The sequence below is a fragment of the Phyllobates terribilis genome, unplaced genomic scaffold, assembly GCF_046119375.1.
Source record: "Phyllobates terribilis strain yellow unplaced genomic scaffold, ASM4611937v1 Scaffold_56__1_contigs__length_8794411, whole genome shotgun sequence".
Lineage (NCBI taxonomy): Eukaryota > Metazoa > Chordata > Amphibia > Anura > Dendrobatidae > Phyllobates > Phyllobates terribilis.
Genome location: NW_027362816.1, coordinates 8,046,033 through 8,068,241, shown reverse-complemented (window position 1 = coordinate 8,068,241; position 22,209 = coordinate 8,046,033). Strand labels below are relative to the sequence as shown.

The 22,209-nt window shown below is 47.0% G+C and overlaps 2 protein-coding genes across 2 annotated transcripts; both read right to left on the bottom strand.

Moving 5' to 3' along the window:
- Nucleotides 1–4,596: 4,596 nt before the first annotated feature.
- On the bottom strand, nucleotides 4,597–6,144 carry LOC141192297 (uncharacterized; the record flags this gene model as incomplete). The annotated part of the gene is made up of 1 exon (XM_073661792.1): nucleotides 4,597–6,144. A coding segment is annotated over one exon (774 nt), but the record flags the coding sequence as incomplete, so codon positions are not given.
- Nucleotides 6,145–11,974: 5,830 nt separating this feature from the next.
- LOC141192255 (uncharacterized) lies at nucleotides 11,975–18,736 on the bottom strand. The gene is made up of 5 exons (XM_073661755.1): nucleotides 18,394–18,736; nucleotides 18,187–18,310; nucleotides 18,006–18,103; nucleotides 17,718–17,808; nucleotides 11,975–12,845 (listed from the first exon to the last, which is right to left on the bottom strand). The coding sequence occupies exons 1-5, from the start codon at nucleotides 18,415–18,417 to the stop codon at nucleotides 12,286–12,288; spliced, it is 897 nt and encodes a 298-aa protein (XP_073517856.1). The 5' UTR covers nucleotides 18,418–18,736; the 3' UTR covers nucleotides 11,975–12,285.
- Nucleotides 18,737–22,209: the final 3,473 nt, after the last annotated feature.

The window sequence follows — 22,209 nt, the reverse complement described above, 5'->3', positions numbered from 1 at the left end:
CTGTCAGCAGGATTGTGCAAACTAAAGTACATACACAGTCAGGTGGGCGACATTACACGGATTGACATGATACCTTTGTTGATGAAATCCATCCAGTGGTTCTTGTGTAATCTTTATATTCATTTCTGAGATAATGATATGCTCGTGCTCTGGGGCGGGCATTTGGGGAGGGGCTTTATCTTGGTGCTCTGCTTGTGTATTCATTTGTCTGCTTTCTGATAGGTCACTGTGCGTTCAGGACCTGCCCCTATTTTAAATACCGCATATGCAATTGGGTATATGAAAGTCTGACATTTTTATGCATGAAAATGGCGCCTGCACAATAGCGTCTCTCATTTGCCGATAGATGCTACTGCGCAAGCGTGGCCGGCGGTGCCATATTGTTGGAGGAAAAAAAAGAATTGCCTGCAGCACAATGGCGCCCGCGCATGCGCAGTATCACATACTAGAAGTAGATTAGAAAAACTCCAGCACCTTCTCCGTATCCATCACAAGAGATGTGAAGTTAAAACGTCCATTTTATTAGTTCCATTAAAAAAGCGCCATATGTAAGGCAGACCTTACGCGTTTCCAACCAAACAGGGGTTCTTAAACATAGTTACATTGCTGTAGTTAAAAGACATATATATATATATGGACTGAAAACAAAAGAGGAAATAGGGTGGAGACCAATCTCTTCCCTTTCATTGGGAATAGGATGAAGACTGTTTCGTTTTCTGACCTTACTAGCCCCGCCTCTTTTGTACTCCGCTACTGGGCGCATCGCTCATTCTCCATCTCCTGTGTCACGCTCGGTGGGTGCGCATGCGCAGCCGGCGGCGCTCGTGGACTTCTGGTCAGGCGCACCTAGGAGGGCGAAGAGTTCCACGCTTGCGTTCCAAGTCTCTTCTGTAGTTACGAGATGCCAGATGGCGTTCATGCGCCCAATACACCGAGCGCCACATGTACATATCAGTGCAATTTGATAGGGCACGGGCACTATTTAAGGAGCCAGTTAAGCTATAGTGGTTAACGCCCCCTGGAAGAAGCGTGGCGAAACGGCGTCGTCGGGGTGCAGCACCAGGATCACTGGGTCACTTTCTCTCTCCTCTGGCTGTAAGTAATTGACATTATGACAACTGGGGATATAGTGGTTGGGTCTCACCACAATATTATTATCTGAATGTCCCTTTGATATAGCTATATTGAGGCAATAAGCCCATGCTGCTGCACTGACACTTTATAGGACATTTGCACTTTATACACTCTGGTCATCATGTATCAAAAAACTGGAATGTTGATATCTGTATATCTATTAGGGTAACATGCCCATGCTGCTGGCACTGACACTTTATAGGGCATTTGTACTTTATACCCTCTGGCCAGTAAGCATTAAAAGCTGGATTGCTGATATCTATATATTCATTGAGGGAATAAATATCTTAACCCTACCCTCGATCCTAGAAGAGCCTTTGGATTGAGTCCCATATACATAATCCTGGACAGCTGAAAATTTTCCTGCTTAACTTTTTAATCATTGTTGTGTTGGAAAAAACCTTTTTCTTTTAATATATGACTTAATAAAAACTGTAATTTTTAAAATTTCATTGTGTCTAGACTCCATTATACCCCCTAGTATTGCCTATAGTGGGTGACGTGTGTTTTATGTGGGAATTGTTATTTATTAACTAATCTCTGATTTAAGGGCATGAAAATTCAAATTTCGTCAAATTTCTGATTTTTTCACAAAGTAACGCAAGTCTCATCGAAGAAATTTTACCACTATCATGAAGTGCAATATGTCACACAAAATAATCTCAGAATCAGGGGGATCCGTTGAAGCGTTCCAAAGTTATTACATCATAAAGTGACAGTGGTCAGAATTGTAAAAATTGGCCTGGTCATTAATGTGCAAACAGCCTTCGGGGGTAAAGGGGTTACCACAACAAAACAAAAATTAAACGAAGCAAATAATATATATTAAACCAAAGGAAAGTATCTACGTATCAGACAATTGTCTAGTACCAATAAGATGGTGACCTATCTATGCTAGGATATGAATGGCAGACCATTTGGGAATAATCAGAAACACCAAACAGGAGTTCGGTCATAAACCTTTATTTCACAAGCAATTGGTTACATGGTGGCACTGCAGAAGCGGGGGCCCACACTACATAAAATACAATGATTGTATAATACACAAACAGTTATATATGTACAATATATCCAGAAGTCTATTGATCCTATTCTGAACATTATTGGAGAGTTTGGTGAATGGTCAGGCCTGTCCATTATTTGGGATAAGTCGGTTATTCCACCATTTGATGATATCCCTAATTCGAGCATATTAGAACATACACGAATACAAGCGGTTGAGAAATTCTAATACCGAGTAGAGGTATAACAAAAAGATCTCCGGATTACATTGTACTGAATCTATATCTTCTTCTGGAGAAGTATAAAAAGAAGATAGATATGTGGTGGAGATTACCATTATCAGCTGTAGGAAGAGGGAACTTATTAAAAATTATATTGATGCCCCAACTCTTATACATTCTGCATAATGCCCCTATTTGGATCCATAATTCGCATTTTCAGAAAATTCATAGCAAGTTTCGTTCTCTTATATGGAAAAAGAAATCGTCTAGGATAAAATGTGAATATCTACAAAGTAACAAGGAATCTGGTGTTTTGGCGATTCCTAATGCACTAATATACAGTGGGGAAAAAAGTATTTAGTCAGCCACCAATTGTGCAAGTTCTCCCACTTAAGAAGATGAAAGAGGCCTGTAATTGACATCATAGGTAGACCTCAACTACGAGAGACAAAATGAGAGAACAAATCCTGAAAATCACATTGTCTGATTTAGAAAGAATTTTTTTTCAAATTTTGGAGGAAGATAAGTATTTGGTCAATTACAAACAAGCAAGATTTCTGACTCTCACAGACCTGTAACTTCTTCAAGAGGCTCCTCTGTCCTCCACTTATTACCTGTAGTACTGTCACCTGTTTGAACACCTGTCCGCAACCTCAAACAGTCACACTTCAAACTCCACTTTGGTAAAGACCAAAGAGCTTTCGAAGGACACCAGAAACAAAATTGTAGCCCTGCACCAGGCTGGGAAGACTGAATCTGCAATAGGCAAGCAGCTTGGTGTGAAGAAATCAACTGTGGGAGCGATAATTAGAAAATGGAAGACATACAAGACCACTGATATTCTCCCTCGATCTGGGGCTCCACACAAGATCTCACCCCGTGGGGTCAAAATGATCTGAAGAACGGTGAGCAAAAATCCCAGAACCACACGCGGGGACCTAGTGAATGACCTGCAGAGAGCGGGGACCAATGTTACACAGGTTACCATCAGTAACACACTACGTTGCCAGGAACTCAGATCCTGCAGTGCCAGACGTGTCCCACTGCTTAAGCCATTACATGTCCGGGCCCCTCTGACGTTTGCTAGAGAGCATTTGGATGACTCAGAAGAGTATTGGGAGAATGTCATATGGTCAGATGAAACCAAAGTAGAACTGTTTGGTAGAAACACAACTCGTTGTATTTGGAGGAGAAAGAATGCTGAGTTGCATCCAAAGAACACCATACCTACTGTGAAGCATGGGGGTGGCAACATCATGCTTTGGAGCTGTTTCTCTGCCAAGGGACAAGGATGACTGATCCGTGTACATGAAAGAATGAATGGGACCATGTATCGTGAGATGTTGAGTGCAAACCTCCTTCCATTTTGTGCATGGAGAGGGGGTGAATATTCATGCCCTTTAATAGCGGGCACACGCGATCGCTCGGCAGCAGCAGGAGCCGCGCTGCTGATACACTGTGAATATAGAATCCGGCACTCATTCAGTAGTATGAAATATAATTTTTAATCAAATAATTAAAGTTCCTTTAGAGATTCATGAACAATGCAATCCACAACATGTGACGTTTCGGTCGTTCAACCACGACCTTCATCAGACTCTAATGCATGCCAAAAAACAAAATATATGTACAGAAACATTATGTGGATAAAAAAATAAGGGAAAGGGTAGAATTCAAAAACATCATACAGGAAAGACGGACAATAAATCATTTCATTAGAGCATGTGGAGGATAATCTCTACTATAATCTCAATGTAATACAATATTCAATGATATAGTACAATGCAGCGTGATGATCAAGCCTCATCAAAAGCAAAGGTGTAAGTAAATATGGTGTACCTGAAAATACTCCATAGGGAGCCTGAGAATCATTATATCAAAAGAGAAAAAAATGCAAAAAGAAAAAACAGGGGAAAAGTTTATAACCCACTTGTGGTGTCATATAATAAGATCTGGACCCTTAAAATAGAAAAAAACTTTGGAAAGGGAGAAAAAAGGGGAATAGACACTGAGTTGTTGATATACTGTGTGCCGCTATTAAGGAGCATGAATATTCAATGATCCCCACGCCTATGGGCGTGGGGAGCAGTGAATTTTCATTTTCTTCAGCAGCGGGGACAGTGCAGGCTGCAGCAGGCGGCTGCTGCCTCCTGTGCCCCACTCCTCCGCCACGACTGCTCCCCCCAGTACAGTAATATATATATATATATATATATATATATATATATATACACCCCCCCAGCAACATTCGGACTATAAGACGCACCCCCCATTTTCCTCCAAACTTTTGGAGGAAAAAGGTGCGTCTTATAGTCTGAAAAATACAGTAAATACTGGAAAGGAGTTCTGTCTATTATAAAGAGGGTATATAAAATAGATATTCAGCCAGACCCAAAAAATGCCTATTAGGTATATTAGAGGATGATATGGAATTTGACCCAATTTCAATAGGGATTTCACATATTTTATTTCAAGCTAGGAAACATATTACATCCAACTGGATTAACCCCTCACCTCCAGAAATTAGTGAACTCAAAAATAGGATAAATAATATCAGATTAGAAAAAGGGGTATATAAAAAACAAAACTCAATGAATACATTTGAGAAAATATGGGGCTTATAGTTGGATACACCTGGAATGCCATCAAGGTTATTGTAGGAGAGACAATGACTTATGGAAGAAGGGGGGTATTGGCGAGGTCTAATGTTTCATTGTAATGTGTATTGGAATTCCTTAACATGTGGTATGGGTAATATAGCACACCTATATGTGTATAGGGATTATAATGTTTATTACAATATTATGGTTATATAAGAGATTTCAAGAATGTGGAATGTTAACTGTAAGATATAACTGCAAGTTATCAGACGGTAATGGGCAAGCTGAAAGGATATATAGGAGAGATGAATGTATGTGATCCCTATGGTATGTTATTTTATTATTGTATGTACTGGTTTCTTGTTTTGTAAAAAAAAAAAAAATGAAAAAAATCTCAATAAAAATTTACTGGATTAAAAAAAAATAGAATAGGAAAAAGGCTTCTCCCCTGTGTGAGTTCTCTGGTGCTTAATCAAAGCTGTTTTTTGGTTAAAATATTTCCCACATTCTGAACATGAAAAAGGCTTCCCCCCTGTGTGGGTTCTCTGGTGCATAACCAAAGCTGATTTTTGGTTAAAACTTTTCCCACATTCTGAACAGGAAAAGGGCTTCTCCCCTGTGTGGGTTCTCTTGTCACTTTCAAGAATCATTTTACGATTAAAACATTTCCCACATTCTGAACAAGAAAAAGGCTTCTCCCCTGTGTGAATTCTCTTGTGACTATCAAGAATCATTTTACGATTAAAACATTTCCCACATTCTGAACAGGAAAAGGGCTTCTCCCCTGTGTGGGTTCTCTGGTGGCTATCAAGATGTGCTTTCCGGTTAAAACATTTCCCACATTCTGAACATGAAAAAGGCTTCTCCCCTATGTGGGTTCTGTGGTGGCTATTTAGATATGCTTTCTGGTTAAAACATTTCCCACATTCTGAACATGAAAAAGGCTTCTCCCCTGTGTGGGTTCTGTGGTGCTTAACCAAAGTTGATTTCTGGTTAAAACATTTCCCACATTCTGAACAGGAAAAGGGCTTCTCCCCTGTGTGGGTTCTCTGGTGGTTATTGTAGTGCCGGCGTCCCTGCCCTCTGCTAGGCAGGGACACTGTTCCCCTCACCGCTCTGCTCCGTGCCCGGCGTCCCTCTCCCGCTCTGCTGGCAGCGCGCGCTCCTTCCCGGCCACTGTGCTTAGGGCGTGCGCGCGCTCTCCCTCCCTCTTAAAGGGGCCGCGCGCGCCTTCCTAAGGAGTCCCCGGCCAATGGCCGGAGGACTTTACCATATATAAGGCACCTCCTCCAAAATGGAGGTGCCCGAGCAATGTTGTTTGCACCTGTGTCTCACCTGTGCTTCAGCCCTCAGGTCCCGTTGCCAGTTACCTGCCAGTTACCTGCCAGATTCCTGCCAGTTTGCTGTCCTAATCCTGCCTGATTTCCTGTTACCTGCCTGCCTGCCTGAGGTCCGACGGTCTGCCTTACAACCCCGGTCAGTCTGTTTAAGGACCAACTTGCCCGCTCACCTGGGAGCGCACCTCAGCTACCTGCCTGCTTGCCTGAGGTCCGACGGTCTACCTTGCAACTCCGGTCAGTCTGTCTATGGACCAGCCTGCCCGCTCACCTGGGAGCGCTTCTCCGTTACCTGCCTGTTTGCCTGCCCGGAGGCTCCGTTGTCACGTGCTGTGACCACCAGCTACTCCAGACTCTTGCCCGCTCACCTGGGAGCGCTTCTCCGCTACCTGCCTGCTTGCCTGCCCGGAGGCTCCGCTGTCACGTGCTGTGACCACCAGCTATTCCAGAGACTCTTGCCCGCTCACCTGGGAGCGCTTCTCCGCTACCTGCCTGCTTGCCTGCCCGGAGGCTCCGCTGTCACGTGCTGTGACCACCAGCTATTCCTGAGACTCTTGCCCGCTCACTTGGGAGCGCTTCTCCGTTACCTGCCTGCTTGCCTACCTGGAGGCTCCGCCGTCACGTGCTGTGACCACCTGCTATTCCAGAGACTCTCGCTTGCTCACCTGGGAGCACACATCCTCCATCTGCCTTGCTAGCCTACCTGGAGGTTCAGCCATCACAGGTCGTACCTACCCTTTATCCAGAGACTGCCCCGATCACTTGCCGTGACCTCCTGCCCGTACACCCAGAGACTGTCCCGGTCACCTGCTGTGACTGCCTGCCTGGTCGCCACCCGCTCCCTTACAAGGATCGCCCCCTTGTATAGTAGCCCAGAGGTTCCGCCTCCCAGACCCGTTACAGTTTGCTCGGGCCATGGAACCCGGTGGCACCCAAGCTCCCTCGCTCTCGGACCTGTGTCATGAACTGTCCCGTCAAAGGTCCCAACAGGAGTCCATCCTGGGTCACCTGCGGAATGTCAATACTCGCCTGGACACTCTGACTGCTCCACCAACAACCTCCGCCAGTGCCATGTCTCGCAATCCGGCAGCTCCGCTGTCCACTAACACCATGATTTCTTACCCCGGACCTCGGCTTTCTGCACCTCCTCGCTTCGGAGGCGACTCCGCCCAGGCTCGGGGCTTCATAAATCAGTGCACCCTGCACTTTGAACTATTGTCCCACCAGTTTAACTCCGACCGAGCCAAAATTGCATTCATCATGTCCCATCTCACCGGGGAGGCCCTGGCCTGGCTAAATCCTCTATGGGAGAGAGGAGACCCCCTGGTGTCCAACTTGCCTGCTTTTCTCACGGCTTTCCGGAAAGTCTTCGACGAACCCGGACGGAAGACCTCATCCGCATCATCATTGCTACGCCTCCGTCAGGAAAGCCTCACCGTGGGCCAATATGCCATACGGTTCCGTACCCTTGCCTCGGAGCTGGCCTGGGATAACGACGCTCTGGTTTCCGTCTTCTGGGAGCGTCTGTCCGGCCGTATTAAAGATGAACTTGCCGGTCGGGACATTCCTACCACTCTCGATGACTTAATAACTCTTGCCACCCGGATTGACCTACGGTTCCAGGAGCGTGCCAGAGAGGTCACCCGTGAGAGGAGGTTACCACGTCTAGCTCCTACTTTTCAGAAACCCGTCACTCCTTCTGTCTCTAACCAGGTACACCCTCCTGAGCCTATGCAGGTCGACCAGACCAAGTTGGTCAAGACCCATCAGGACTTACGCCGTGCCGAGGGGACCTGCTTCTACTGTGGCAGTAAGGAGCACCGGATCCGTGCCTGCCCGGAGAGGTCGGGAAACGCCTGTGTCTAGGTTCGCTCAGAGAGGTCCACCTAGACAAGAATAAATCCTCTCCATCCCTGCTGTTGTCAGTTTCAATCGTCTACGGGGAGAACAGTTATTTCGAACTAGCCCAACTGGACTCTGGAGCAGCCGGGAATCTTATTTCACAGTCCCTGGTAGAGAAATACCGCATCCCCACCAAACCTCTGGCTGTACCCTTGTCTGTTGCTGCCGTGGATGGGGGGCTCTTACCACGCCCCATCCAACTCATCACCGAATCCATTACTCTGCAGGTGGGAATGCTGCATTCTGAAAGTATCTCCTTCCATGTTCTGCCTGGACTCTCTCACGCCCTCTTGCTAGGTCTACCTTGGCTCCAGAGACATGCACCCGTGCTTGACTGGCAGACCGGAGAAGTCCTTCGCTGGGGACAGGGCTGCCATAAGACCTGTCTGGTTCCCGTTCATCCCGTCTGTCCTTCTCCTACCCCAGCTAATCTACCTGGACTTCCGATTCCTTATTGGACTTATGCTGATGTCTTTAATAAAAAGGAGGCAGAGACACTACCCCCTCATAGACCATACGACTGCCCTATCGACCTGTTACCTGGTACTTCTCCTCCCCGTGGGCGTATTTATCCATTATCCGCTGCTGAGACCCGGTCGATGTCCGAATATATTGAGGAGAATCTGGCCAGGGGATTCATCCGGAAATCTACCTCCCCGGCGGGAGCAGGCTTCTTTTTCGTCAAAAAGAAGGACGGCTCTCTCCGTCCCTGTATAGACTATAGAGGCCTTAACCAGATCACGGTGAAGAATAAGTACCCCCTTCCGCTCATTCCGGAGTTATTTGATCGTCTGAGGGGGGCTAGAATCTTCACCAAACTGGACCTCCGTGGGGCGTACAACCTGGTTCGTATCCGTCAGGGGGATGAATGGAAGACGGCATTCAACACCCGGGACGGCCACTATGAATATCTGGTAATGCCCTTTGGCCTCTGTAACGCTCCTGCCGTCTTTCAAGAGTTGGTCAATGACATCTTCCGGGACCTTCTCTACTCCTGCGTAGTGGTGTACCTGGACGACATCTTGGTCTTCTCTCCGGATCTCCAGACTCACCGGAGGGACGTTCGTCAGGTCCTGCTCAGGCTCAGGCAGAACCATCTCTACGCTAAATTTGAGAAGTGCCTCTTTGAGCAGACCTCGCTTCCGTTTCTGGGCTACATTATCTCTCAGACCGGCCTACAAATGGATCCTGAGAAACTGTCTGCCATCGAGAAATGGCCCCGACCAGAGGGGTTGAAGGCTATTCAACGGTTCCTGGGCTTCGCCAACTATTACCGCCTCTTCATACCGCACTTCTCTTCCCGGACTGCCCCAATTTCCGCGCTCACCCGTAAGGGTACTAATCCCAAAGAGTGGCCACCCGAAGCAGAGGAGGCCTTTCTTTCCCTAAAACAGGCCTTCTCTTCCGCCCCGGTGCTGCATCGCCCGGACGGCAACAAGCAGTTCTTCCTGGAAGTTGACGCCTCCTCCTCTGGAGCCGGAGCGGTTCTTACTCAAAAATCATCTTCCGGGAGAATGGTAACTTGTGGCTTCTTCTCCAAACTCTTCTCCTCTTCTGAGCGCAACTATTCCATAGGAGACCGAGAGTTATTGGCCATCAAGCTGGCGTTGGAGGAGTGGCGTTACCTACTCGAGGGGGCTCTTCACCCGGTAATAATTTACACTGACCACAAGAACTTGGCTTACCTCCAGCATGCCCAGAGACTGAACCCGCGCCAAGCCCGGTGGTCCTTGTTTTTTGCTCGCTTTGATTTTGTTCTTCATTTTCGCCCGGCTGACAAAAACGTCAAAGCAGACGCCTTGTCCCGATCCTTTCTGGTGTCCGATCTCGAGGAAGAACCTAAACATATCATCGATCCCGCCAGAGTAATGCAGGTGGCTCCCGTGAGTCTAAATCGTCTCCCTCCCGGTAAGACGTTTGTTTCAGTACCTGATCGGGAGAAGATCCTACACTGGGGCCATTCGTCTAAACTAGCTGGCCAAGCCGGTCAGAAAAAGACCCTCCAGCTTATTGCCCGGCACTATTGGTGGCCTACCCTGCACAAGGACATAATAGACTTTGTTTCTGCCTGTGTGTCCTGCGCCCGCAACAAAGTCCCGAGACATCTGCCAGCCGGACGCCTCCTTCCGCTTCCTGTACCTGCTGCCCCCTGGCAGCATATAGCGATGGACTTTATAACTGATCTCCCCGTCTTTGCCGGTTGTACGGTCATTTGGGTGGTCGCTGACCGCTTTTCCAAGATGGCTCACTTTATTCCCCTGCCAGGTCTTCCGTCTGCACCCGAGCTGGCTAAAGACTTTATCCGCCACATCTTCCGTCTTCATGGCCTGCCCCTCCACATCATGTCGGATCGTGGGGTACAGTTCACCTCACGTTTCTGGAGAGCCACTTGTAAACTACTAGACGTCACCCTGGACTTCTCTTCCGCTTACCACCCACAGTCCAATGGTCAAGTGGAGCGGATCAATTAGAACCTGACCAGTTACCTCCGGCACTTCGTTAATGCCCACCATTCTGACTGGGTGGATCTCCTACCATGGGCCGAGTTCTCTTATAATAATCACGAGAGCGAATCCTCCTCCAAATCCCCGTTTTTTGTAGTCTTTGGTCAGCATCCTCGGATTCCTTTTCCTGTCTCCACCTCTGTGGACAACCCGGCTGCGGAATCTCTCGTTAGCAAATTTTCCTCCATATGGGAGAGTACCCGGTCCGCACTCCTTCTGTCATCCGAGCGTATGAAAAGACACGCTGACAAAAAACGCCTGGATCCTCCACAATTTCGTCCAGGAGATAAAGTCTGGCTCTCATCTAAATATGTTCGACTCAAGATACCTTCTTACAAGTTAGGGCCTCGGTTCATCGGTCCTCTGGAGGTCATCAGTCAGATCAACCCGGTGGCCTATAAATTGAAACTCCCGGCCAACTTACGGATCCCTAACTCCTTCCATGTATCTCTCCTCAAACCCGTGGTGCTTAACTCTTTTTCCAAGTCTACAGGTACGCCTCCTGCTCCGGTTTCTGCTGAGGACGAGTTTGAGGTAGAGAACATTCTTGCCACCAAAAGGGTAAGAGGAAAGACCTTTTTTCTGGTAGATTGGAAGGGGTTTGGTCCTGAGGAGAGAACGTGGGAGCCCCGGGAGAACATCCATGCCCCTCTCATCCTAGCTAAATTTCTATCTGGCCTAAAAAAGGGGTGGCCTAAAGGGGGGGGTACTGTAGTGCCGGCGTCCCTGCCCTCTGCTAGGCAGGGACGCTGTTCCCCTCACCGCTCTGCTCCGTGCCCGGCGTCCCTCTCCCGCTCTGCTGGCAGCGCGCGCTCCTTCCCGGCCACTGTGCTTAGGGCGCGCGCGCGCGCTCTCCCTCCCTCTTAAAGGGGCCGCGCGCGCCGTCCTAAGGAGTCCCCGGCCAATGGCCGGAGGACTTTACCATATATAAGGCACCTCCTCCAAAATGGAGGTGCCCGAGCAATGTTGTTTGCACCTGTGTCTCACCTGTGCTTCAGCCCTCAGGTCCCGTTGCCAGTTACCTGCCAGATTCCTGCCAGTTTGCTGTCCTAATCCTGCCTGATTTCCTGTTACCTGCCTGCCTGCCTGAGGTCCGACGGTCTGCCTTACAACCCCGGTCAGTCTGTCTAAGGACCAACTTGCCCGCTCACCTGGGAGCGCACCTCAGCTACCTGCCTGCTTGCCTGAGGTCCGACGGTCTACCTTGCAACTCCGGTCAGTCTGTCTATGGACCAGCTTGCCCGCTCACCTGGGAGCACTTCTCCGTTACCTGCCTGCTTGCCTGCCCGGAGGCTCCGCTGTCACGTGCTGTGACCACCAGCTATTCCTGAGACTCTTGCCCGCTCACCTGGGAGCGCTTCTCCGTTACCTGCCTGCTTGCCTACCTGGAGGCTCCGCCGTCACGTGCTGTGACCACCTGCTATTCCAGAGACTCTCGCTTGCTCACCTGGGAGCACACATCCTCCATCTGCCTTGCTAGCCTACCTGGAGGTTCAGCCATCACAGGTCGTACCTACCCTTTATCCAGAGACTGCCCCGATCACTTGCCGTGACCTCCTGCCCGTACACCCAGAGACTGTCCCGGTCACCTGCTGTGACTGCCTGCCTGGTCGCCACCCGCTCCCTTACAAGGATCGCCCCCTTGTATAGTAGCCCAGAGGTTCCGCCTCCCAGACCCGTTACAGTTATTTAGATGTGCTTTTCGGTTGAAACATTCCCCACATTCTGAACATGAAAAAGGCTTCTCCCCTGTGTGAGTTCTCTGGTGATTAACAAAAACTGATTTCTGGTTAAAACATTTTCCACATTTGGAACAAAAAAATCTATTGTCCGCTGTGTGTATTTTTTGATGTTTTAGAATAGACTTTTCGAGGGTAAAACTATTTCCATTTTCTGAACGTGAAAATGATTTCTTTCCTTTATGAGCAGTTTGTTTTTTAATGCTTATTTTATTTTGATTTTCCTTAGTAGTTGGTAATGAATCAGAAGACAGGATCTGTTTCAAAGGATCAGATGACAGATCTTTGTTGTGAAGGGATGATGGTATATCTGGAGTAATGGCATTCACTTCAATTGTATCCTGTGGGATCTCAAGATCATCTGATTTAAAAATCTCCTGTCCATCTGATCTCCTGGTACAGTCATCTGCCAAGAAAAAAAACAATTATTAATTTTGAATAAAATATCCTTGAAATTTATATTTTTGAACATTTCTACTTAAAATGTCTAAACACACACATCCCTGGGCTACATGCTAATCCAGGGAAATGAAGAGATATATGCTCAAGTTTAAATATTCCTCTATTTTTTAGATTTGTGTCTAATAAAATTGATTTTTAAACTTGAGCATATATCTCTTCATTTTCCCGGACTAGCATGTAGCCCAGGGATGTGATTGATTTAGAAGTGGTATGCAATCTTTATTTATTTTTCTATGGGATTCTTGTGTTAATTGTGTTTAAAATGTCTGTAGAAATGGGAAGTTATTGACAGAATGACATTTCACAGTCTAATAGAAAACCTCATAGGATGAACCAGTAGAGCGTGGTGTCCAACTATTCATTCTGCCTCCAAAATATGGAATAAAAAGCCAAACAATGTTATGTAGTGTAGGGTTCGGTACTCACTTAGCCACGTTAGAGGTAGGCACGGGACACTGTCTCTTTAAAAATGTCCAAGGCAGGTTTATTATGCTGCATAAACCGCACTTCCAGAAGTAAGCAAAAGAAAACCTTGTCCGGCACAGTGTAACAAAACAGAAAGGGAACAGTCCATCCAATATGGCGGATTCACCCGCTCACGGTCAGTGTCTTTTTACCCTCAAACACTCTGGAGGTCTCCACACCTCTAGCCACAGACACTGAATGAGACACTTGGTCTCCATTTTATACACACGCCCTGGGGATATGTGAGCAGCCAATCCCCCCCCATCTCTTATGACTGCACAAAAAAAACGGCCCTGATACGCCCTATTAAAACTATCAGCACTATGTGTGCTGGAGCATGCTTTCCCGATTTCACATCACTGAAGCTGCCAACTTCAGGGACACATATCTTCCCTCAAGGACATGTCCGGCGGCCCTCTTACAGCAGGCAAAAATGATACCAATAAAAATTCCACATTATTAGATTCTCAAAGGGTCTTGAGAATCAACATGGCTTCTGTGGCGCCCCTGCGGGTTCAGTTGCCACAGAGGTACTGCATCTCACCCAGAGGTGTGGTACCCCACTCTCAGGTAAGGTGGGAGTACAACCCGGGACCCACACACACGCATCCAATACACTCCACTTCAGTAGGGAAGGGCGAGATTGCTCCTAAGGGAGAGCACAGTTCCTGGTCCCTAGCTGGAGGGTGGAACCATGTAGTGGGTATGGGAAGTAGATCAAGGGAGCACCGACAGAAGGAGTATAAGAAGTAGGGGAACCATCTAGAAGGAGTTCAGTCAGTCCAGTTCAGAGGAGAGAGAGTTGGGAGCAGGAGCTCAGGTCAGAGGAGTGGAGAAAGGAGCAGGGCCCAGTCTGAGAGGCCCAGGAGGAGAGACTAAAGAGAAGAGAGGAGCGGTGAGGAGGGCTCCAAGAGGAAGTGAGGGGATCCCAGGGGCACGGAGAGTGCGGATGCCACCTGTGCACCCGAATCTACACGGACGTGGAGGGATCAGGCCGCAGAGAGGGGACTGGCCCCTAAACTAGTAGAGAACAACCAGGCTCAGCTAGATAACCGGAGGCTGCTGCATTTTCAAGGTGCTGCAGCCAACAACCACAATTACATCGCCGAAAAGGTGGCCACATAGGGTCCAGGGGATTGCACGTCGCCCGACAAGACCCGAGGCTACTGACTTGGGACATTGATTGTGAGGCGCAGGGCAGGAGGGTGAGAGCCAGCGCAGTGAGACAACCAGGAAAGGTACATAGATCGGGGTCCCGTGCAAGTTATCCAGAAATACCTGAGAGTTTGCTGGATCACTACCCCGGAGGACACAGGACGGTATGGGCGGTTATAATCAGGAAAGTGCAACCTGAGGAACTTAACAACTGTGAGTAAAATCTGAAGACTGCACCCCACTGTGTCCTTGAATAATTGCTGCACCATCACCAGCCCTGCACTACACTGCACCAACAAACATCTACCTCATAAAATCCCCATCTACTGCCCTGGAGCTAAGCTCTGCCTGTGGAGAGCTGAACCAACTCTGCTGCGTCACCATCAGCTCCAGAGGATCTGCACCGCAGCGGCGGCTCCATATAGCCGCATACCATAGGTGGCGTCACGAACGTTATTTCTAAAAACTTTATTCCCCTTTTACTTTTCCCCTTTAATTGACCACCCTGGGTCACGGACCGGGTCACCGCCACAGTGACCTCTCCCAGCATCGACCAGGACGGCTACCTAGTAGCCTACAGCCCAGGGGGCGCGTCACTTCCATAAACCAGTCCAGCAATATCCGCTCTCCCAAAGTCAAATCTCCCCCTCACTTCTGAGCCTTGCAGTGCGTCCAAAACACATTCAGCATCCATGTATTTGACATTACTATAGTGAGAAGAACCCACTAAATTTACGGTGTGTGTCTCCTGGAGCACAATCTGGGCACTATGTGTTGGGCAATAAAATGGCAAATGTGCAATTTTCACTCTCTAACATTCATTGTGTGCTAATTTCTGGAAAGTGACTGTGGAATCAAAATAATCGCTACGTCTATATATTAATTCACTGAGGGTTATAATTTCCAAAATAGTGTCACTTTATGAGGATTTCTACTGCTCTGGTTTTCTACCATTTTGTTATATTAGGGCTTCCGCAAATGGTGTGACCCATCTCCTCTTGGATCTGCTCCTGTAATGTCTGCTTCTCTCACCAGGAGCTGCCTTATTCATCCTGCAGGCGGCGCTGGTGATGTTGGAGACGTCAGAACCAGAAGCTCTGGGCGGTGCAGGCTCTGACCAGCCACTAAGATTAGGGTTGCTGGGACCAGTAGTACCATCCAGTCTGGCAGTATGGGTGTGTGTGCTGTCCAGCTGCAGTAATCTGCTCCCTGCTTCAGCCATTTGGAGAGCACCGCACCCTACTAAAGCTGGAAGCATATTGCCGGAAGCTGCCAGATACAGCCTTGTTCTCCTCTGGTTCAGTCCCCTGTGCTCAGCTCCCGGCTTGTGTATTTGTTCCCTGTTGTGACCTCGGCCCATTTACTGACTACTCTTGTGTCTTCTGATTTTGTATTTTCTCTGCCCTCCTGGTTCTGACCCGGCTATCTGACTATTCTTCTTGACGTTAAAGGGTGATGAGCAAGGCAATCCCTGGGATCTGGAGTAGATGACGCCAAGCCTGTTCGTGGTGGCCATCTTTTGAGCTGCCAGGTGACCATGAACAGTGTCCCCAATACATTGTGTCTGCAAACTATTCCAGCAAGATCTGCAATCAAATAGCTAAATGGCGCTCCTTCCCTTCTTAACCTGCCATGCGCCCACACAGTAGTGTACAACCATATATAGGGTATTGTCAGATTCAAAAGAAGTTGGAAAATAATCTGTAAGGTCCATTTGTTTCCTATTATCCTTTGTGAAGAATTCCAAAGTTATCACCACATAAAGTGACACATGTCAGATTTCAAAAATGGGGCCTGATTAGGAACACAAAACTGGCTGCAGGAAGGGGTTAAATCAGAGTATTTTTGGCACTAACTACTGTAGTCAAAAACTGTGACTATAGACAATAAAGCATCTACTGAAATAATCAAACCTAACAGTCTCCATCAGTAAAAAATGAATAACTAGTGGTGAAACCTCTCTGGGGTAATTGGAGTATGGGGCTCGGTGGCTCTTGGCCATCTAAACTATGATAATGGCCAATATTTTCTGTCAGACGAGTTTCAAGAAGAAATATTAGACATTGAAGGAGAACTTTTTATAATAGTGCGGAGCTGAGGTGTCTTAAATTTAGACCTCGGGCATTGGGAAGACGTAATGGAGACCTTCTTTTAAAGACTACCAGGGCCAATCCCACCACATTAAAGCTATCATACAAAATGAACCTGGAAAAAAATACAGAATAAAAGATAAGTTACATCCCTAACAACAACGTATTTATCAGGGGAGAGAACTTCAGATCTAAACCGGAGTCACACTCATTTATGGTGGAGCATTGGAGCTACTATGAGTCCTGACCAGAAGAGTAGAGAAAGTATTAGTGCCCCCATTTCAGGAGAGATTGTGCAGTAATCTGAATTCTTTAGGATTGAAAACATAATGGAATTTATGATGTGAAGTGAATCCATGAAACCAGGGCTCGAGCCATGCCAACACATCTCCTGCAGACGTGAATAAATGTATATTACAGCCGTCAGCCACGCACAGCTTAGAGATATATCATGGCACGGGTGTAATGTTTTTTATGTAGTTTATCGCAATACTATTTGAAGTTAGTTGGTTTGATAAGAAACTGAAAAGTCAGGATAAAGGGAAACTCTGTTGTTATTGTACAGAAATTCACACGTGTTCCTCACTGCACATTTAATGTTGTCAATCATAAAAGTGAAGTTTGGCCAGAAAAACTGGACCTGGTCTTGTAGGGACCATATGAGCACATTCAGCAGCACAGAAGGGAGAGAAGGTAGATTCATCCAATAACATATCAGGGTTCTAGGAAGCCAACAGCATCATTACCCTCCGCTTTCTCTTACAGGTCCATTATAATTTCTCTTCAAGTGATTTTCTCACTTGTCAGCACATTCTACGTACGTTGCCATTTGGCTTTGTAGTTTACAGATCTGGGCAGGTAACGGTCAGCGTCTTCTAATCCCAGGGGGTAGGTGGATCCTCCAGGTTGTAAGTTCTACAGAAAAGGTCTTTTACAATTACACAAAGTAATGTGAACATTTTTGGATGGACTAAAATGTTGTGATCTAGAGGTAAAATGGTGATCACACGATTGTGATACGGCCGGACTACACCACCGATAAAACAGCCACAGACGGGGACTGAGAAGAATCGGTGACTTCTCTGCATTTAGTGGTCACTACTCACCTGGGTAGTCATATGTAGGAATCTCCTCTTTACACCGCTCATCACCCCTCACATATGCCTCTATAGTATTAATATGGGTTAGATCTTCACCCTGAAACAAATATTGTAAAACTCACAGACAGATGAGAAGTCCCATCTATGATCAGCTCTAATCCTGCCATCTCCACCGTTCTCATTACACAAGTATAAAACATATAATACTGGTGGATAAAACAAGACTGAACACAAGACCTTCACAGCCGTCTACACATCATAGGGGAGATCTCATGACACCTTCTCTCCATCTACCTGATGATCCTGAGGAACATTGGGATCTTCTTGTTTACAGTCCTGTGGAAGAAGAGGACGGGGACAGCTCTCTGGTGTTGTCCTCTTACTGGATAGATCTGGAGGAAACACATACAGGGACTGAATTCATTCTTTACATACAGATAATTATGGGGCGTGTGTATTTAGTCCTGTCTATTACCTGGTGATGGGAGGGTATGGGGAACCTCCATCATGACGTCCTTGTACAGATCTTTGTGTCCTTCTAAATACTCCCACTCCTCCATGGAGAAATAGACAGCGACATCCTGACACCTTATAGGAACCTGACATATACAATGATACCGTCATCCCCCCGATCCCTTCATAGCGTTACTGTATAATGTCCCAGCATTCCCAGCAGTGTCACCTCTCCAGTCAGCAGCTCAATCATCTTGTTCAAGTTCTAGGATCTTCTGGTCATTGATGTCCTCATGTATCAGGGGGTGAGGTGGGGGCCTGTGATTGAGCTCAGGGGTCTTCCCCGTCCTCACCTCTCCAGTTCTGTCCATCTTTTATTCCCATAGATAAGAATGATGTAATGTGACATCATCAGAATCTCTCACCTCTCCAGTAAGCCGGAAGAGGATCTCTAGGGTGAGGTGTAATATCCTCTCCGCCATCTTGTCTCTGTCCATATCCATCCTTGATAGGTGATTCAGAAAAATTCTCTTAATATAGAATATCTTCACTGAGAGGATCTGATATTGTAGGGACCTGAATGAGAAGAAGATGAGCCGATGGAACATCGTAAAGAATTCTGTGTATTAATACAATTACTGGAGACAATAAGGGAAATATATCAGGAGATAGAATGTGTAGATGTTGTATTCGCTAATCTTTTATGGAGTGGAATATAAGTTGATTGGCTGACTTAGACATCTCCTCCATACTTCCAATCACTGGCTAAGTTGGCCACTGTTTCAGTAAGAATCACCCAGAAACCCAATCAGCAATGGTATTTTTATTATTTTTACAATATTCTGCTTTTGTCCCTGACATACTAATAAAACCTATATATTTTAGGCCACAGACAACAAGCAGTTTCTTCCTCGGAGTCTGCAGCTGAATACATTTCTTATAGACTCATCTTCCATAACGCTAATTCTCGTCATATACATTACACATGACATGAGAAATAACAACTTCATGATGAGGATGAGATCCTCATCTTCTAATACGGCTCTAGAAACAAATTTGACCAGAGTCCGTCACTAACTACATCATCACTGACTGTCTATATGAATGTTTCCCGTCTTTCCCAGGTTGTGATCTTTTATCACGTTAGATCTCATTTATAAGAGCTTGTTTGTAAGAACACAGACAGGAGTTATTTGATGCTAATGTCTCCTTGTACAGTGTTTTTTTTCCTGGATATTATGTTTCTTTTAGCATTTTTATGTTGGCTCCATATATTACATGAAAAACAGTAAAAAAAAGAAAACCAAGTGTAAAAACATAAAATAAAATTAAGGGATGGCGGCACTGTGGGATCATTATATTGTATGTGGGGGGATGGTGGTATTATGGGAATATTATTATTGTATATGGGGGGTTGGCGGTACTGTGACAACATTATACTGTATGTGGGAAGATTGCGGCACTGTGGGTACATTATACTGTATGTGGGAAGATGGCGGTACTGTGAGAACATTATAGAGTGTGAGGAAATAGAGGTACTATGAGAGCAGGGGTGGATTAAGAGTAGCAAGGGCCCCGGGCAGTTTAGAAGGCGCGGGCCCCCCCCTCCCACACACACACACCTGATGTATCACATAACATGTCACATGATCCCCTGTGATAGATCATGTGATAGTTCACGTGAAATTAATTTGGCACAATATTAATTATAATAATTTTTTTTAGGCTGTGTGCCCACTACGCGCTTTTTAAGCATTTCCGCAGCGGCAATTCCGCTGCAGAAACGCTTAAAAAAAAACGCTTGGTACAATGCCTGCCATGTCCCCAATGATAATCTGCTTGTGCTGAGCACATGCTGCGGAAATTTCTGCTGCGGATTAGCATTGTGGAAAAATCCACAGCACTACCAATTATTTTGCGGAAGCACAGCGCTTTCGCCGCCATTGACTTGCATTGGAACACATGGAATCCGCATCACTGCATCTGTACATGCAGAATCCATGCGTTTCAATGTGCGGATGGTACTCAGGTTTGGAGAAGAGGAGACTCTCCTCCGGACCCGGGTACCATGGAACCTGTAAAAAAAGAATAAAATAAAAAATAAATATCATACTTACCTTCTGATGGCCCCCGGTGTCTTTATCCGCTGCGTCCTGGCTTGCCGGCAGCTCACGATGGTCTGAAAAGGACCCGCCGTGACGTCATTTAGTCATGTGATGGGTCACGCGACCGCTGACGTCGGCAGGCTATCAGAAGGTAATTGTATATTTATGTTTTACCATTCTTTTACGGTCACACTATATAAATCCATGCCGGTTGCATGGATTTATATAGTGTAACCAAGTTGTCAAGCACTTTCCAAGTGATGCTAAAATCGCTTGTCAACCCGCATGCAGAAATGCATGTGAAGAACGCTTCACATCCGCATGTCCCTGGCAGGAGAAACGCATGTACAATCCGCATGCGTTTTTTCTGCCAGGGAGATGCAGAAACGCTCAAAAAAAATCCGGAGCATTTCTGCATCGTGGGCACATATCCTTACATTAATTGTATGTCTCAATATTGAGCACACGTAGCCATCTATACACAGCAGGAAGCCGCACGTACCCATCTATACACGGCGGGAGGCCACACGTAGCCATCTATACACGGCGGGAGGCCGCACGTAGCCATCTATACACGGCGGGAGGCCACACGTAGCCATCTATACAAGGCGGGAGGCCGCACGTAGCCATCTATACACGGCGGGAGGCCGCACGTAGCCATCTATACACAGCAGGAGGACGCAAAAAGCCATCTATACACGGCGGGAGGCCGCACGTAGCCATCTATACACGGCAGGAGGCCGCATGTAGCCATCTTTACATGGCGGGAGGCCGCACGGCGCCCCCCCAGAGACAGCAGGAGGCCGCACAGCGCCATCTATACTCAGCAGGAGGCCGCACGCAGTCACGCACACACACAAACATATACATACACGCATAAACACATTTGAAACACAAAAATACATATAAACAGACATCACACAATGATATTTGCCTGCACACACACATACACACACACAGAGACACACACACAGACACACACACATAGAGACAGACACACACACACACAGACACACATACACACACACAGACACACATACTCACCATCCCCCGGCTCGGCTCCAGCCCTCCTGGCTCCTGCTCCTCTCCGGTGGTAAGTAGCAGTGCAGGCCGGGCACGCACTGCGTGACGTCACAGCTAGGAGACACGGCCGCGCACAGGGCTGTGTCTCCTAGCTGTGACGAGGCCGGGCTAGAACAGGGAAGTTAACTGCTGCAGTGCTGGCCCGGCCGAAGAGCCCAGATTGCCCTCATTATAATCCGCCTATGTATGAGAGCATTATATTGAGAGGCTTAATGACCGCAGTCGCTCCTGCGACCTGGCCCAGCCAACACCAACCCCTGCTTCAGCTGGATGTGTGTTCTCGGACTGACATTCCGCTGAAGTGCCACAATACACGCTGCTGACCTATCAGAGGCCAGCAGCTGACATCGGCATGTACGTCATTAGGGGCTGAAGTCAGCTGGCAGCTCCAGAAAAAAGACACCGTGAGGCGAGGGAGTGGAGAGAAGCTGAGTATAATGTTTTTTTTTTTTTTAAATCAGCGAGTACACGATGCCCTTGGCCACACTACTACATGTAAGAGTATGGGCTGTGCATTATACTACATGGATGACTGTGGGCTGTGCATTATACTACATGTACGGACTGTGGGCTGTGCATTATACTACATGTATGACTATGGGCTGTGCATTATACTACATGGATGACTGTGGGCTGTGCATTATACTAGATGTGTGGACTATGGGCTGTGCATTATGCTACATGTATGGACTGTGGGCTGTGCATTATACTACATGTATGACTATGGGCTGTGCATTATACTACATGTAAGAGGATGGGCTGTGCATTATACTACATGTACGGACTATGGGCTGTGCATTATACTACATGGATGACTATGGGCTGTGCATTATACTAAATGTGTGGACTATGGGCTG